Source organism: Xyrauchen texanus, chromosome 47 (genome assembly GCF_025860055.1).
Source record: "Xyrauchen texanus isolate HMW12.3.18 chromosome 47, RBS_HiC_50CHRs, whole genome shotgun sequence".
Classification (NCBI taxonomy): Eukaryota; Metazoa; Chordata; class Actinopteri; order Cypriniformes; family Catostomidae; genus Xyrauchen; species Xyrauchen texanus.
In genome coordinates, this window is record NC_068322.1 from 4,289,367 (window position 1) to 4,305,445 (window position 16,079).

Consider the following 16,079-nt stretch of genomic DNA (forward strand, 5'->3'; position numbering starts at 1 on the left):
CGCTTGTTTTATGCTAATTATTAGTTTATTCAGATGGTTTTGGGGCCTTGTGGCAATACAATTGAGCAGTGTGAAATTGAGAGAGGTCTGACTGTGGGCCCTGGGTCTTCCAGCTGCATCTACCACAACATTGCTTCCAGAAAGAGGTCAGAAACATATCAGAATCAAATCGCACCCGATGACTCTTCCTAATTTGGTTGATGGTGACATTCTCGATAAAAGACTGAACAACAGTGGCATGGTTTAATAGGTTTTTGCCTGTTTATTCTGTAGGGTATATTACCCACATAAGAATCAGCTTCTGAGCATGACAATAAATGAAATGATCTAGCTTTTAATATCTGATATATTTAAGCCCAAGCTTAGAATATATAGTCTTGATTTAAGATTCTTATAAGATCTAGGTCAGGACTGACCATGGGCCATCTAGGACCATAATGCAGGAGACATATATAGCTGCAACAGAAAGCCAAAAAAAGGCCCAATATAGGCTAATTAGGTCAGGGGTTACTAAAATCTGACCTAAGGTCAAAAAGTATTCAACTTCAAGACTGTTTTCTGTATAAGTATTAATAAGGGATATAAATATATGATGAAAACAGACAGCATTAATGTTAACCACTAATATCAGCAAAATCAAATAGATCCAGTTCAGTGGCACACATTTGAAGGATACTAACCTTTTTTTAACCAACCACTTATTATGGTATACTGTAGGTCACTATTAAACAAAATAACTTCCTTTTTAATGCTAAACCAAACTGAAATCCTCACTAAGCGACACTATTGACTATTGCTTTTGACTGTCTACATTACAGTTTATTTTGGCCAAAAATAACCCAAATAGAACATCTGACTGCAATGTAAACACTGTTATTTTTCGTTACTTTAGGGCAAGTGCATCAAAAATTGGCTATAACATATGCACAAAACACAGGTGTGCTCAAGAATATTTTGTTCACTTGCTACTGAATGCCACAAAAAAACTCCTGAATATCTTTTGATGCCATTAACCATGCAATCTTTGGCAAATCCAGTGACGTTTACTTTTGTGTAACGTAAAATTCATTGTAGCTGCCTAGTACCTTAAAAACAGTACCTTTATTTCCCAGAGGATGGATAAAATAAAGAAATCATTTTAACCTGACTCTGGAAATTACAAAAAAGCCACCCAATCAGACTGGAACTTGCAATTTTGAGAAAAAGGGCTAAAAATACTCTAAACCTATTACAAAATCACCTTCAAAAGTCTCTTTTAAACCAATAATAATTAATGTCCATATTAAAGTCATGTTCAAACACAGTGTTGTCAGTTTAAACACATATAAGGCTTTGAAAACCCACTGTCAATCCAGACCTGATTTTAAACCAGGATTAATGTTCTCCAGACTGTGGGTCACCATGAGAGGTTTAAGAAGCTTTTACCACCAACACCGTTAGTCTAGTAACAACACAAAAACATACACACAGAAACAAGGTTTTAGATTTCAGCGTATCTGTTACCTGCCATGACATGACATGTTGCAACTAATTAGTTTTAATTCACTGGGCTAATTTTTCCAATTACATTTCATGCATGCAAGTACCCTAGGCTAGTGTTTCCCAACCACTGTGCCGTGGCACACTAGTGCTACACAACGGCTACAGACTGTAACTAAATTACAAATTTTCCTAACAGTTCAATACAATTTTGCAAGAGGTTACAATGTTGGCAAACTCTGATTGTGCACTGTCGTTTATTGTTGCATAGGAGAAATATCAAATGGCAAACGTTCCAAATGTGAAAGGAAACGTCTTTACCTGGTTATAGCTATGTTTTAAGTGCCATTTAATGTTAATTCTGTTGTTATGTTATGATGTGTGTTTCTTTTTTAATTACCCTGGGTGAGATTAGAGTTCCTTTGAGTTAGTTGTGATAATGTTTGAGGCAATAATGGACATTGTAAAGCATTTTGGATCTTTGTCAAATGAATCAATTGTTTTGGTAAATGAAAAGGTTCTGGCACCCTGGTTATCAGCTTTATACGTCAGGCGAATGTGAATGTGAAACCAACATGCCAAACTCTGCCAAACTGAGGTGCGGACTAAACCATCTAATTCTATAAGTCTGAAATGCTTCGTCTTGTCCCAAGAGGATTACAGCAGTGAGAGAAGGGCATATGGCTCATGACAATGACCTCAAAGTGACCACCCCACACCAACATCCACCCAGCTGAGCCCCTCTGACAGACTCATGGGCCAATTACAAATGAAAGTGGGCTCAAATACTCTCGCGGTGTTTGTCCGCGTGTGCACATGTGTTTGTGAATGGGCTGCAAGTCAACTTTCTAAGTTATTGACAGGGAATGGGATAGCAGAAGGGAGCATAGACAGCGATATCACAGTGACTTTTATTTTTGGTCAAAAATCTCATGTAAAAAGAACTTTCAAAGTGAAGGGCGAAATAATACTGTTGAGGCTGTCTACACTGCAAGCGTCAAAGTGCACATTCTAAATGACGTGCACAACACATAGACCAATCAACTGTGAGCTTGAATAGACTTCAGCAATGGTTAAATGGGTGAATAACACGTGTCCTACTTTATTTTCAATAAAAAATCCATTGGCATAAACATTAACTTCGTATCAGCCTAATTATTGTTGTAATGTTATTGTTGATAAAACTGCCTATACATGCTGTTAGAAACAAAAGGTTAGCACGTGGACAATAGAACATTCTTCAACATTGCTTCTTTTGTTATTCATAGGGAAAATAAACAACATGAGGGCGAGTAAATAATAACAGAGTTGTCACTTTTGGCTGAAATATTTCTTTAACAAAGACCAGAAATTATATAGGAGAGCATGTAGGAGAGAGGCGACACATGCAGGTGGAAGCAAGAGAGAGAGAGAGAGAGAGAGGGAGAGAGCGAGAGAAGTATTTACCGGATTCCCAGCAGCCATGGCTGAAAGTAACCTCTGTCTCCATTTGTCCTTGCCCAGCTCCCCGCTCTCTTCCACACCTCTCTCAGACTGGAACACACAGATCCTAACCATCAAACAATTGCTGACAATGCAAATCTTTTTTTACCTAAATCACACCACCCTCCCCTCTCCATCACCGCATCTTTTGCTTCGACATGACCATGCATAGCGCAGCCTACATGCCCCCAAAGCACTGGTGCCAAATGCTTAAGGACAGAGCGATGTATGATGGGAAGACTATGCAAAAGGCCTACAGCATTTGGCAGCTCCCTCAATGTCCCCACAACCATGGCAGTATCCATTTTTGCTCTTTTCAATAAAACACAAAGAATATGTGCATATATATAGCAGTGCTCCAAAGCTGGAAAAAATATATTTATTTAAATAAGTGAAATTGAAAGGCAGTCCCAGTCATAGTTGTTATTATTAAGATGTACAGTATAAATACTTAAATCATCTTTTTCATAATACTGTAATGAGAACCGCATAATGGCCTTCTTTTTTTGCATTGCATTATGAGATTTGGGGATAAACATAATTTTCATGATGATAATAATGACAACGATGGTCTTAAAAATTGTACTTTGTTGTCTACATGCAAAATGTAATTTCTCATTTGCTTCTTTTGATTTGAGTAAAATAGGACCAGGACATTTTCTTGACAGGTTTCGTGAGAATCACCCACCCTGTTTTGAGGATGTTTAAATAGTTGACTGGAAACTAGAGAAAAGGACTGGTTAACACATTTATTTTTTGCACTGCAATCGAAAAAAACTTTCCCACCTCATTTTTGCTCATCTTATTTTTCTTCTTCCTCTGCCTCTTCTGAAGGAGTATCGTTTCGTATTTGGGTCTGGGATGTTCCTAGAAAAACAGAATGACAAAGAGCAAATTGCTTTTCTCCTCCATGCAAGACCTACTGGACAGCTGGTGATAAAGCCGTTTCAAACCATTCAAAATGGTGAAAAATCCAGGGCAACACAAGGACACAATGCAAGGGCAGACTCAACATCTCAAAGAGCAATATGTAAATCTAAGAAGAGAGTTTTTTAAATTTTAAAAACTCAAACCTTTGCTTTTTCCTGATGGGAGAGATTGCATTTAGAGAAACAACAAGTTGAGACAACAAATGGGTGATTCCATAGTTTGTCAAGACCACAGAAGGGTACATTTGCAGACAGTGTTTGGAGATAAACATTAATTCTAGTGAATAGAGATGTCACCACTGCGTCATACCATATAACAGTCAGCTTTAGTAATTTTCAGTTTTGTGACGGTCAGTGTTGTGGAAACACTGTATCACTGAAAATGGCCCTATGATCCAGACTTGCATCTAAAACACACTGCTGCCTTTTCTCTGGTTATAGCTTTGATGTAATGTGATTGTGAATGTGTGTGAACGTACCTCCTCCTCCTCCATGCCCGTCAAATCCCAGCTATAGTTCAGACTGATCTGTCTGCGCTTCCAGTGCTCTAAAAACATTGCAGCTAAAAGAGAGTGAGATAGATACATACAGTAAATGAGTGCTGACAACAAATAATACTCAACTGAATTTGTCAGAGATGAGCTCGCAGGAGCAACCAAAGATAATTTATATTGGGCCAAGTTTAAAATCCTAATGGAGGCCAAATCACATCTACAAAACAATTAAATGGTTAGTTCACCCAAAGATTTAAATTAATTAAAATTCTCTCATCATTTTAATTGAAACCTGTATGACTTGACACAAAAGGTGAGTTTTGGCTAATATATACATTTGCATTTCTATATATACTTAGTTTTTCTATACACTTTTTATTTTTATATATAAAAAAAGTATTATTGTCTCTGTCTTGTTTGTACACTGGAAGCTTCTATCACCAAGACAAATTCCTATGTGTAAGCATACTTGGCAATAAAGCTCATTCTGATTCTGAAAGCATATAGTGACCAAGGTCTGTTAAGCACCAAAAAGTATAAAAACTAGGGATGTAAATTGATTAATATGTTTAATCAAATTAATTAAATAATATACTGATTAAGTAATTGAATTCATATAATTCATATAATTGCAGAAAAAGGCCCCCCAAAAGATAATTCAATATATAATCATCAAAATAATTATTTGTATAGTAAATATAATAATTGACATAATTCAAAGAAAAAAAAGCAGCTGTGTGTTGCCTATACAGCTGTAGCTGAGCTTAATGCCCCCTGCTGTATGAGACTCACAAAAACATGAAGTGAATTGCTTTGTTGGTAGGACAATTACGGTGGCAATTAATTGCATTGATTTTTATTTATTTTTTCCATTCATAATTTATCGAATTAACAAAATAAATCTACGACCGTAAAAGGATACACAACTGCTTTATGTGAAAAAAACATTCATGACAGTATTTTCATTTTTGGGTGAATTATTCCACATCAGGCCAAGGAGCAAAGACCTAGACAATATCATTGGATGACTAATTAATACATAATATCTCAATATCTACATACAAACTCGGCACACTGCTGGGTGTCTCTGAATATGTAATAATGTATAGCTTCTGCTACCCCACGCAGGTGTGAAAGACAGGGCAATGTCAGGTACTGAGCGGCCACAATGCCACCATCAGCTAGGCCAAGGAACAGAGACAGTGGCACAAAGAGGTAATATTACTCTCTGGCCATTCAACATCTCTTCATCTCTATCACTATGGAGACTGCAGCACTTCTGTTCATTAATACTACCCCGGCTCAAGCTATTCTCAAATTTAACAAGGCAGAATAACACATATGAGCCAGCACTGCAAGTTAGTAAATATAGTACTAAAGTGGGTAGTATCTAAAAACCTGTTCATGGTTTATTATTACTAATTTCTACATTTTAGAATAATCCAGCCTAATCTCATGAAAATGATGCAACTGTGCCTTTTAAAGGTTAATGCTCTGAGTTTTGTTTAGATTACAGCTCTGCACACTCTGGGTATTCTCTTAACCGACTTCATGAGGTGCATAATGAGATGCTCTTTAAACAGTTTTGAAGTAGTTCCTATGTATCTTGGGCATTTATTGTCTGCTCATCCATTACAAAATAATAAAAATGTTAATAGTTTTATAAAGTAATTTATACCATTGTCACTGTTAGTGTTTGTGAAAAGAATTGCACATCAGATGTTTTGCTTGACAACTATTAAATAAGACAATGCAGGGGAAAATAATCAAATATGAGGGCTTTCAGGCTGTACCCCAGAGGGACATGAAAATGGCAAAGAACACTGTGGCTGGGTTGTCAAAGAGATGGCTGGCACGCGCTGTGCCACAAGCTGTGCTCAGATTCCAGTAGTCACATGCCCGGTCGCAGAGAGGACACATGGTGAAGTTCTGATCTTCGTAACACATCTCCTGGCTGGCAGAAATGAACACAAAACACACACACACATACTCAGACATGGCTGTGGCACAACCCAACTGAATTAATTAATTATGCCCTTTGATAGGCGCAGCATGTTCATCTATCAACATGCCCCAATGTCTAAAGTATCAATTAAAAATGCAACACTATTGTATCTTGCAATGTTGGAAAACTGCACTGGACAGAACAGTTCATTGCAGTCTCAAAAATAAAATCTTCTGGCTCACCATGTACATAAACCACTACTCCTGAAATAAAACACCACACAATATTCGCCTGTTTCCTCTGGAGCGTTTTCAGTTAAAAATTATACTGAATTAATTTTAACAAACAGGATACAAACTTGAATTAAGGAATTAGAATACAAATCAAATTAAATTTGTGTGCAGTATGGCAAAATCAATCAATCAATAAAAAATTGATGGCTGTGTTAATGGTTTGACAGAACTTTGTTTATAGAAACATCTAATCAATTGAGAAAAAATAATATTCTATATGTCAGGGATATATGTAGGCATAAAAAGGTTTGTTGCAAAACTTCACTGTTGTGACTGAGTTGAATTTCTCTGAAATGCATTTCTGCAATTCCCTACCATTGCCGTTCAAATTCCAATTCAACATCCTGTGAGATGTAGCCAATTTGATTAAAATTCCAGTTCATGAATTAAAAGGGAATCAATCCTTAAACTCTTAATTTTGCCAAACCCGTCTAATCACAGTCCTGTGCCACTCTAAACCTGGCATGTATTATGTCCACCTACAGTAGTGGCACCAACCTGGGTATGTTTGTTTCCACAGTTGCCAAGCCGTAGAAAAACACAATGATGCCCACCACAGATGCAGGGATCAGCAGTTGAGTATAGAGACCAAGCCAGGCAAAGTAGAGACCAATCTTCTCCCCAAAGTACTTCCTAAAATGAAAGATCAAAACACAAGGAAAACATGGAAGTGTCTAGGTATATACTGCATGCTGCGGTTAATCAAATTAAAGGTGCAATATATAACAATTTTCATGTAATATTTGCCTTTTTTTGCCAATGTGTGAACGGCTTGTAACGCAACTTTAAAAATGAGCCCTTCCCGGACTTCCTAGTTTGCCTATTAAAGCCTGTAGCCTGATTTTCATGTGAAGGGAGCGGCTCACTTTTGCCGGTAAAATCCAAAGGATGTGACGTTTATGCACACTCCTGAGAACCTTGCCTCAGTGCTCCTCTTCCACATCAACAGATAGTCTGCAACATTATGTAACGTTATCTTAGAGATGGAATCCAGCAAACGCCCGGCTCCCAGCACAACACTGACTCATTCACAAACTCGGAATAAGCAAAAAAATGAAGAAAAAAAAAATTATCTACTAAATCCCATCTGGCTAAGCGTGAATGTGATCGTGGTCTAGCGAAAACTAGAGTGAACATAGGCAGGTCATTTGATTACTGGAGGGACCTTCGTTCAGTTTTGGGAATCAAAACCGACCCTGAATTGGTGTTCTTCCTATTGGACAGGTAAGCTTACATAACAGCAAAGCATGTGAAATATAGTGCCATATGGATTGATCTGTGTAATTTTAGCTAACTAGATCTTGCCTGCACAGTAACTGTCATAAACTTAACATAAATGTTCATCTGAAATTATTCAGCAAGTTAAACTACAATAACACATGAATGCTAGAAAATGTTCAAGATAATGCAAAAAACCCATTCATTACTGTAACGTAATTTGGTTATACAGAAAATATATACATTCTATTATTATAAAACAATAGGGCATCGATATATCAAATTGACCGTTGTGATGGAATCGCATCAATACTGAATTGTGTCAACATATTTTTAATGTACAGTCTATTTTATAAACGGCAACTGTCATCATCCACCAAATTTAGCTATTGCTAAAGCTGGCTAGCTAGCTAACGCCGACATAGGCTATCGTATAAATGCATTCATTGTGTCATGCAAAGAAAAGTGATTACTTCAACTACAGTCTTGCATAGTCTGGAAAGTGAAATATAATACGCAGTCTCAAAGTTTGTATTAAAACAATCATATCTGTGTAATTTTAATTATGCTACCTCATCTGTCAGCATGATGCCAGTGAATCACGTTCAGTCTCTTTGTACGTTACGTCATTGTTTTGGCTGATACTTGCTCACGTCCCTATGGAGTGTGTGCACGAGCGTGAGCACGCGCAACAGGTAGCTAACTGCAGGTGTCATTAATAACAAGGTTTTCTGAATCTATAATGTGTCAAAGTGATTTGAAGTTTACCTGATAAGATTAACAGGCTGATACTTGTAAAAAGCACCGTATCTTGCCCATTCATCATGTAACAACTGAAACAATCAACGAGATACAGAATTGAATCATACACTACCTTGTGATTCATAAAATTAAGCAAGCGGAAACACAATGGCAACGTACCTGTCTGTCGTTCTTTCCCTCAGCTTGTCCAATGGGACGAAAGTCACCCTGAATTCACACAAAACAGGTCAAACAACGGTATTTGGCTCAGAAAAGAAAGGGGAGGTAAAGGAATACAGAAAAATAACTCACATCATGCAATGGGAATGCTGAATCATAAACACCATTAGCTATTAGCATGGTGATACCTGGAAGGCAAAAAGAGAGCACCTTAAAATACTCCACCACACAACTGGGAATAATGATTGACTGCTATGACTTTACAGTGACCCAACTTCATTGCTTTTGGAAAACCGGCAGCCCGAGGCGGAAGACAGCTGACATGTGGAACATAGGCTTTAATCAAAGTAATTAATCAGTCATCAGAGGAACGACATGTTCACTCTGGTGATTATCCCACATTTAATAAAGTAGCTCCACAGCAACAAGCTGGAAAGTCCACTACTACCCATCACAACACACACACACACACACACACACCTCAATAGACCCATCTTCAATTCGGATCCCAATCCTAGAACTTTTTGACCCAATTTACTGATCAAAATTAAGATAAATGGAAAGAAAAGAGAGATGGAAAGGGAGTGGTACAATGAAAGAGGAATAGAGAGCATGAAGCCATCCCTTCTGCTAGATAGCCTCGATCTCCCAGAAGCCCCTTGTGGTCCGTCTGCATGGTGGTACAGTCCAAGAGAGCATATGGCATGGGCTTGATTTGCACCATTCCACCATCTGAAGACTATCTTCAGGATTCCCTCAACACTGCTCTGTGCTTACTAACCCATGGTTTGGCAGGTCCGGGTGCAGGCCGTGCGTCTGAGGATTTCATACACCTGGGAGAGAAAGAGAGAGAGAGAAAGAGTGAGAGAGATACAAGCAAACAATAAAGCTGATAATTGTTCCTGGTAACCTCTCTGAGGAATTGGTTTCCTAGAGCGTCACCTAGTAAAGGATATCTCCTGCTGGTAGCAAATAACTTTTGTTCCCTCTTGTATACCATGTTCTCTGCAGAACAACCAAAGGACATGCATTACATTGTAACAGGCCATGTATCACATTTGCACCAGGCAAAACACACTCACAATTCGGCTCCTTGTGGCATTGTCGAAGAACGTGTCCTTTGAATTGATGTTGTACCTAAAAAAAAAAAAACAAAGTCCATGAGTCAGAAATGGTAGATACAGAAATTCCTTTGGAAATGAATAACAAATTATTATTTTATCCTTTAAGGACATTAAATCCCAATTGGCCCCTGTCGACCTTTTAACCCCAAATCACCACAACCAAGCAAGGTTCTCACAGGTGGAGCTTGTCCCGGGAGAAGCAGTGTGAGAGAAATTTGGTCCGGCTGTGCTCTTCCTCCTGATGGGGGACGTTTGGTTGAAATGGCTGATTTATCTTACGCCACACTTCATTCATGGTGGCAGCCAGACCGTTATCTTCTCTCAACTCAAAACTCTGATTGAGACACAATACTGATTATTTCACAGTAAAAATAATCAACAGGGACTTTAGCACAACAAATTGAACCAACAAATAGCATTGTACATTTACCCCTCTCCCTTAAATACATCACAGACACACTAGGGCTTGTGGAGAAAGCACACAAGGATATCCCAAGAGAGTCAGGTCTGTCTTGAGACTAGCATAGGGCTCTATAGAGCCTGGTTTATCTCACCTTCTTTGTGGGCACCTTGATCTTGAGAAACTCTGCTTCTCTGCTCAAAACGTGCCAAGGAGCATGAAGCCTGATGAAGGCATGACCATGGATCTTGTTCTGGGGGAAAGAATTTAGGAAAAATGTCTTCAAAAGTCAAAGTTCTGCACCCATGTAGAGTTGGCATAATTTTATGAATAAAAGCACAGTTATAGTTACAATAAGTGAATTTTAAATAATGCTACCTGTCAATTTATCAATATTACACTCAAAAGCAACAGACATACTTAACCTCAACTTTGGTTGAGTTTAATAAAGACAAGATAAAGTTTTAATCACAAATATTACAAACATCTCGCATGACAATCAGTAAGATTAAAAAGCATGCATAAAATAAGTTATTTTCTCATCTCTCTGTGTAAAAGTGTGTTTATTCTGTGGATTTCTAGAAAGTAAAGTCTCGTTAAAAAAGTTTTTTTTTTTCCACTACAGTGACATTTCCACCACGACTTAAATTCTGTGTTTTGTTTAATAGAATTCCTTTTGTTTAAGTGACGGTGAATTACATTTTAGCATTTTTTGTAATAAAATGACTGTCTTCCTAGGGCTACTTTCATATCTTGCATTTTAACTATCCTAAAAACACAAAATTAAACTATATTTTCACACTTTTTGTGTAATTTGTCAAAATTACAACTAGATGACACCCAAAATAATATTCTGCTCAAAAGTAATATCTACCTTGAATATTCTTCAAATATAATATGCTCTTCACAGACACTTTTGTCATCTTGGTCAACATGAATACTTACTTTTGAAAAAACTGTAAGAGGGCCAAAATTGTTCGGTGTGGTGGAAATGATGCCACAACTCTGGGACAATCGTAATTCAAAAACTATATAGACAAATCATTTTCACACAATAAATATTGTAAAAATATGCTTTGTTTATGTCACCCTTTGTTTACATGTAATCATTTGTATTTTTATCATGGATAGTCATAGTTTAATATTGAAAGGTCTGGGTAAGCAGAAAAATCTTTAAAAATAAGTCATTTTGAAAAGTAACAAAATAAATGATAAAAACCTGGTAAAAAGTTTCCAATTCAGTTTTAATGCAACACACACATATATGTATGTGTGTGTGTGTGTGTGTGTGCGTGTGTGTGTGTGCGTGTGTGTGTGTGTGTGTGTGTGTGTGTGTGTGTGTGTGCGTGTTTTTGTGATTTACGAGGACAATTTTGTAAGTTACAAATTAGTAATTTCAAGGGTATTATGCTATAAATGTGATTTATGAGGACATTTCTAGTGTCCCCATAATTCAAATCGCTTAAAAATCATACTAAACAATGTTTTATTGAAAATGTAAAAATGCAGAAAGTTTTCTGTGAGGGTTAGGTTTAGGGGTTGTGTTAGGTTTAGGGGATAGAATCTATAGTTTGTACAGTATAAAAATCATTATGTCTATGGAAAGTCCTCATAATGATAGGTAGACCAACATGTGTGTGTGTGTGTGTGTGTGTGTGTGTGTGTGTGTGTGTGTGTGTGTGTGAGCGTGTATTTATCACTTTGTGGGGACCAAATGTCCCCATAAGGATAGTAAAACCCGAAATTTTTGACCTTGTGGGGACATTTTGTTGGTCCCCATGAGGAAAACAGCTTATAAATCATACTAAATGATGTTTTTTGAAAATGTAAAAATGCAGAATGTTTTCTGTGAGGGTTAGGTTTAGGGGTAGGGTTAGGTTTAGGGGATAGAATATAAAGTTTGTACAGTATAAAAACCATTATGTCTATGGAAAGTCCCCATAAAACATGGAAACACAACGTGTGTGTGTGTGTGTGTGTGTGTGTGTGTGTGTGTGTGTGTGTGTGTGTGTGTGTGTGTGTGTGTGTGTGTGTTAAAATTGGTTCATTTGAATGAAAATCAAACCCCTGGAACATCAAAATGCCAGAAGTTGAAGAAACATTAAAAAAACGAATGGGAAACACGAATACAGTAACAAACAATGGAAACCTATCAAAAAGCTGGGCTTTCTCTGATGTTGGTTTAGATTTAGGACCAGACTTTATTTTTAACATCAAGTGGCGACCCAAGAGAACCAAAATCTGCCTAATTTGGGTAGATTCTACCAATTGAATTGACAGATAAATGTATTCCAAAATACTGCAGAGTTTGATTGGAAGCACAACCTTTGACAAACCACAAAAGACATGGGTAGTGTTTTCTGTTCCCTTTCAATAGATGATATGGCCATTTATTTTGCAGTCCTAACTATACACGGTTATATGGTAAGTTGCAAATGTATTCATTTATTTTGCATTTAGCATTCTTGGAAAAGCCCACCAGTTGTGAACCACTGAAAAATCATCATTTTGAGGTTGGACAGTCAATGTATGAGTGTAATGATTATACTTGCATATTTATTTTAAACCTTTACTTAATGCTAGGCTTGCATTGTAAGTGTATTACTAAAATGTTTGTTTTTGTTTATAAACACTGTGAAATGAGTCTAAATAATGGTCTGTGGTAATGGAAAGTGTGTCACAAATGCTGCCCATAAACACTGGTTTGACAATAACAAAGAAAATTCTTTTAAGACAGTATCATTGCCTATAGAGTGACAATCGTCATCAAGCCCATCAGAGTCCCTAAAGAGTTAATGTATATATATATTACATAAATTGGAGGGTATGGAAATAATCTCTTTCTGCAAGTTGTAGCCATGAAGCCAATCACAGAGCTATGCCCAGTACATAGAGAGATGGCAGTAACTGTATCTGTTTGACAGTGGTCTGCCAGGCCATCTAGAGAAGCATGTGTTAAGAAAAGGAAGATGAAACTGAAAGAGAGAGAGAGAGAGATGACAGTGAGGAAGAGATGAAGGAAACATCCACAACATGTGCACACACACTCACAAAGGAGAGATAAAAAATAACATGTGGATCTGAGAAGGTTAATTAGGATAAGATATTATAATTAGTACTTCATCTCAGCAGTGTGAGGCAATTAGGTCGATTTGAGCACAGTCTTAGCGGGAGCCATTGTTACAGAAACCGGCTGAGACTGACATTTAAGGGCATTTGAGACCAGTATTGGGTGTAATGCATTGCTAAATAATTAATTACAGTAATTAAATTACTTTTTCATTGAAAAAAGTAAGCTGTTACTCTTAATTTTTCAGTCATTTAATTACAGTTTCTTCTGATGTAATTGTGTTATACTGTATAGACTATAGAACAATTCTATATAAAACAACAGTGAATTTAAAATTGCACGTAAAATGTTTTGTAATGTTAAACAATAAAATGTATGTTTTGTAATTTACTGCAGCTCCTTTAAATTCTTTGGCCAGTTCATGAATAATTTATTTGATTTGATATGATTTATTTGAAAGAATTAAAAGAACAATTTTATGCCTATTCTTTTTCATCTGGTCGAGGTTGATAAGGGTTTTAGAAAGTAATTTGTAATAAGTACTGCAATTACTTTATATACAGAGTAATTAACACAGTAATCGAATTACACTGTAGAAGATGTAATTAGTAGTTAGTAATTAATACTAACTGTGATGAGGAGGAGGGCTTGGCCGGGCTGTGAGGGTGCATGGCCAGCGCTGAGTCACCTAATCAGTGGAAGAGAGTGATAAAGGGGAGCCAGAAACGCCAGTTAGAGGGAGAGAGAGAGAGAGAAATGCAGCCACTGTGTGTGTGCGTCTTTGTAAGTTATGTTATGTTCAATTCTTTTGTGTCATTAAAGTTATGTTGACTGTTCTGCTGGTTCCTGCCTCCACCATGCCCATCCCTTACCCGTTACATTTACCCAACACTGTACATTTACCCAACACTGTACATTTACCCAACACTGTACATTTACCCAACACAGTTTGAGACCCCTGAATGGCCTCCTCATGGCAGGGTGAACCCTGTATTTGACATTTGGCATAAATTAAAGCAAAGAGCTCAGAAATAACATCTCAGTGTGGCAGCAATCTCAAGATGTGGATCTGGATTTGTACATCCTAAGAGGTAATGTTGATTCTGATTGTTTTTATTGACTGTATAACCTCCAGAAAAATATGAAAATTATTTTGGACTCATATTAGAGATGTATTCAAGTAATTGTTTAGTTTGAATTGCATTTTTCATGTATTTTTAAATAACTTACTAGATCTGGGCAAAAAAAAAAAAAAAAACATTGACCTTAAACTGTGCAAATTAATGGAAAATTACCCTATATTGTAGGCCTTCGCACCACATATTCCCACCGGTTTAATTTTATTTTTATCACCTCCATAGAAAAGCACTGTTATCCATCAGACTGGGCTGTTACGACAAAAAACATTGTTAGCACTGCCACTGAAACATGATGCCAGCAGAGCGTCCCCTTGAGCATTCAATATTTTCAAAACAAAACTTCACTCCCTATAAAATTAATCCTCCAAGCAGCTCAGGCATAAGACACCAACATGAGGCAAAGCCTATTCCACAAAGGCTGAATGCTACCAAAGTTATTTGTGACATGTATCTGTTAGAGTGACAGTAAACTGCAACAATGTGCTGAGATAAGATTGTGAAGACTGCCAGATGAGACGTGCTTCGAAGGTGTGACTTGACCCTGTACCCCTGTTCAGACTGTCTGCAATCAAACTTCACTTACTTGCTCAATAATTCACAGAGTTTGAACACAGGTATTTGTAGCGGTAACAGAGCACACCTCAAAGGTACGGCCCCAGGCAAAAGATTACAGTTGAAGTCAGAAGTTTACATACACTTAGGTTGAAGTCATTAAAACTCAGTTTTGAACCACTCCACAGATTTCATATTAGCATACTACAGTTTTGGCAAGTCATTTAGGACACCTACTTTGTACATGACATGAGTCATTTTTCCAACGATTGTTTACAGACCCATTTTTTTCACATTTAATTGACTATCACAATTCCAGTGGGTCAGAGGTTTACATACACTAATGGGGCTTTTCCACTGCATGGTACAACTTGACTGGACTCTGCTCACTTTTGGGGGGTTTTCCACTGTGGATAGGACCTGGTACTTTTTTTAGTACCACCTTGTTCGAGGTTCCAAATGAGCCGATACTAAATGTGACGTCAAAATCCTGCAGATCACTGATTGGTCAGAGAGAATCGTCACTACCAGCATCACTGGATTTGCGACACGGGACATCAACCCACTAGTTTTAAAGTTAGCTACAGCAATAGCAGTATCATTTGTTCAATCAACTTTCGAATTGTAAAAAGAAATGGTTGTGCGCAAAACCACGCCGTGGTCAATAAACGAGGTGCAGACGTTCCTCTCGTTAGCGACGAGTGAAACGAAAATGTCTTTCAGGAAGTGTCTCAGTTGTTGGCCACACATGGCTACCACCGGACCTACCAACAGTGTAGGGAAAAGTAAAAAAAAAACTTTCAAGGAAAAGTGGAAGTGGTTCAACCAAATGGATGCTATCAGACCAGTGAGCAATGGGAGGGAGAGTGCCCTGGACTGAAGTCCATGATGGAGGATGGTACGTTAACTCTATACTCTATTGAAAGCTTCAATTTATTTAGTTGACCAGCTACTGGAAAGCTTGCTTCTAAAACAATCACTCTGGGGTCGATGGACTCGCTGGCGCGTTCTGCTGGATATTTTCGTCATTACA

At 37.5% G+C, this 16,079-nt stretch overlaps 1 protein-coding gene across 1 annotated transcript in view; it reads right to left on the reverse strand.

Moving 5' to 3' along the window:
- The window catches only part of LOC127639037 (anoctamin-1-like), a 66,800-nt gene that overhangs the window by 46,163 nt on the left and 4,558 nt on the right, over nt 1–16,079 (reverse strand). Inside the window, exons 3-14 of the mRNA XM_052120859.1 lie at nt 10,440–10,538; nt 10,062–10,219; nt 9,844–9,898; nt 9,543–9,594; nt 8,894–8,949; nt 8,762–8,809; nt 8,609–8,673; nt 7,121–7,255; nt 6,178–6,338; nt 4,370–4,452; nt 3,748–3,828; nt 2,926–3,012 (exon numbers count right to left, since the gene is read on the reverse strand). Of these exons, the coding sequence (XP_051976819.1) occupies nt 2,926–3,012; nt 3,748–3,828; nt 4,370–4,452; nt 6,178–6,338; nt 7,121–7,255; nt 8,609–8,673; nt 8,762–8,809; nt 8,894–8,949; nt 9,543–9,594; nt 9,844–9,898; nt 10,062–10,219; nt 10,440–10,538 (1,080 nt within the window). The remainder of the gene's footprint in view (nt 1–2,925; nt 3,013–3,747; nt 3,829–4,369; nt 4,453–6,177; nt 6,339–7,120; nt 7,256–8,608; nt 8,674–8,761; nt 8,810–8,893; nt 8,950–9,542; nt 9,595–9,843; nt 9,899–10,061; nt 10,220–10,439; nt 10,539–16,079) is intronic.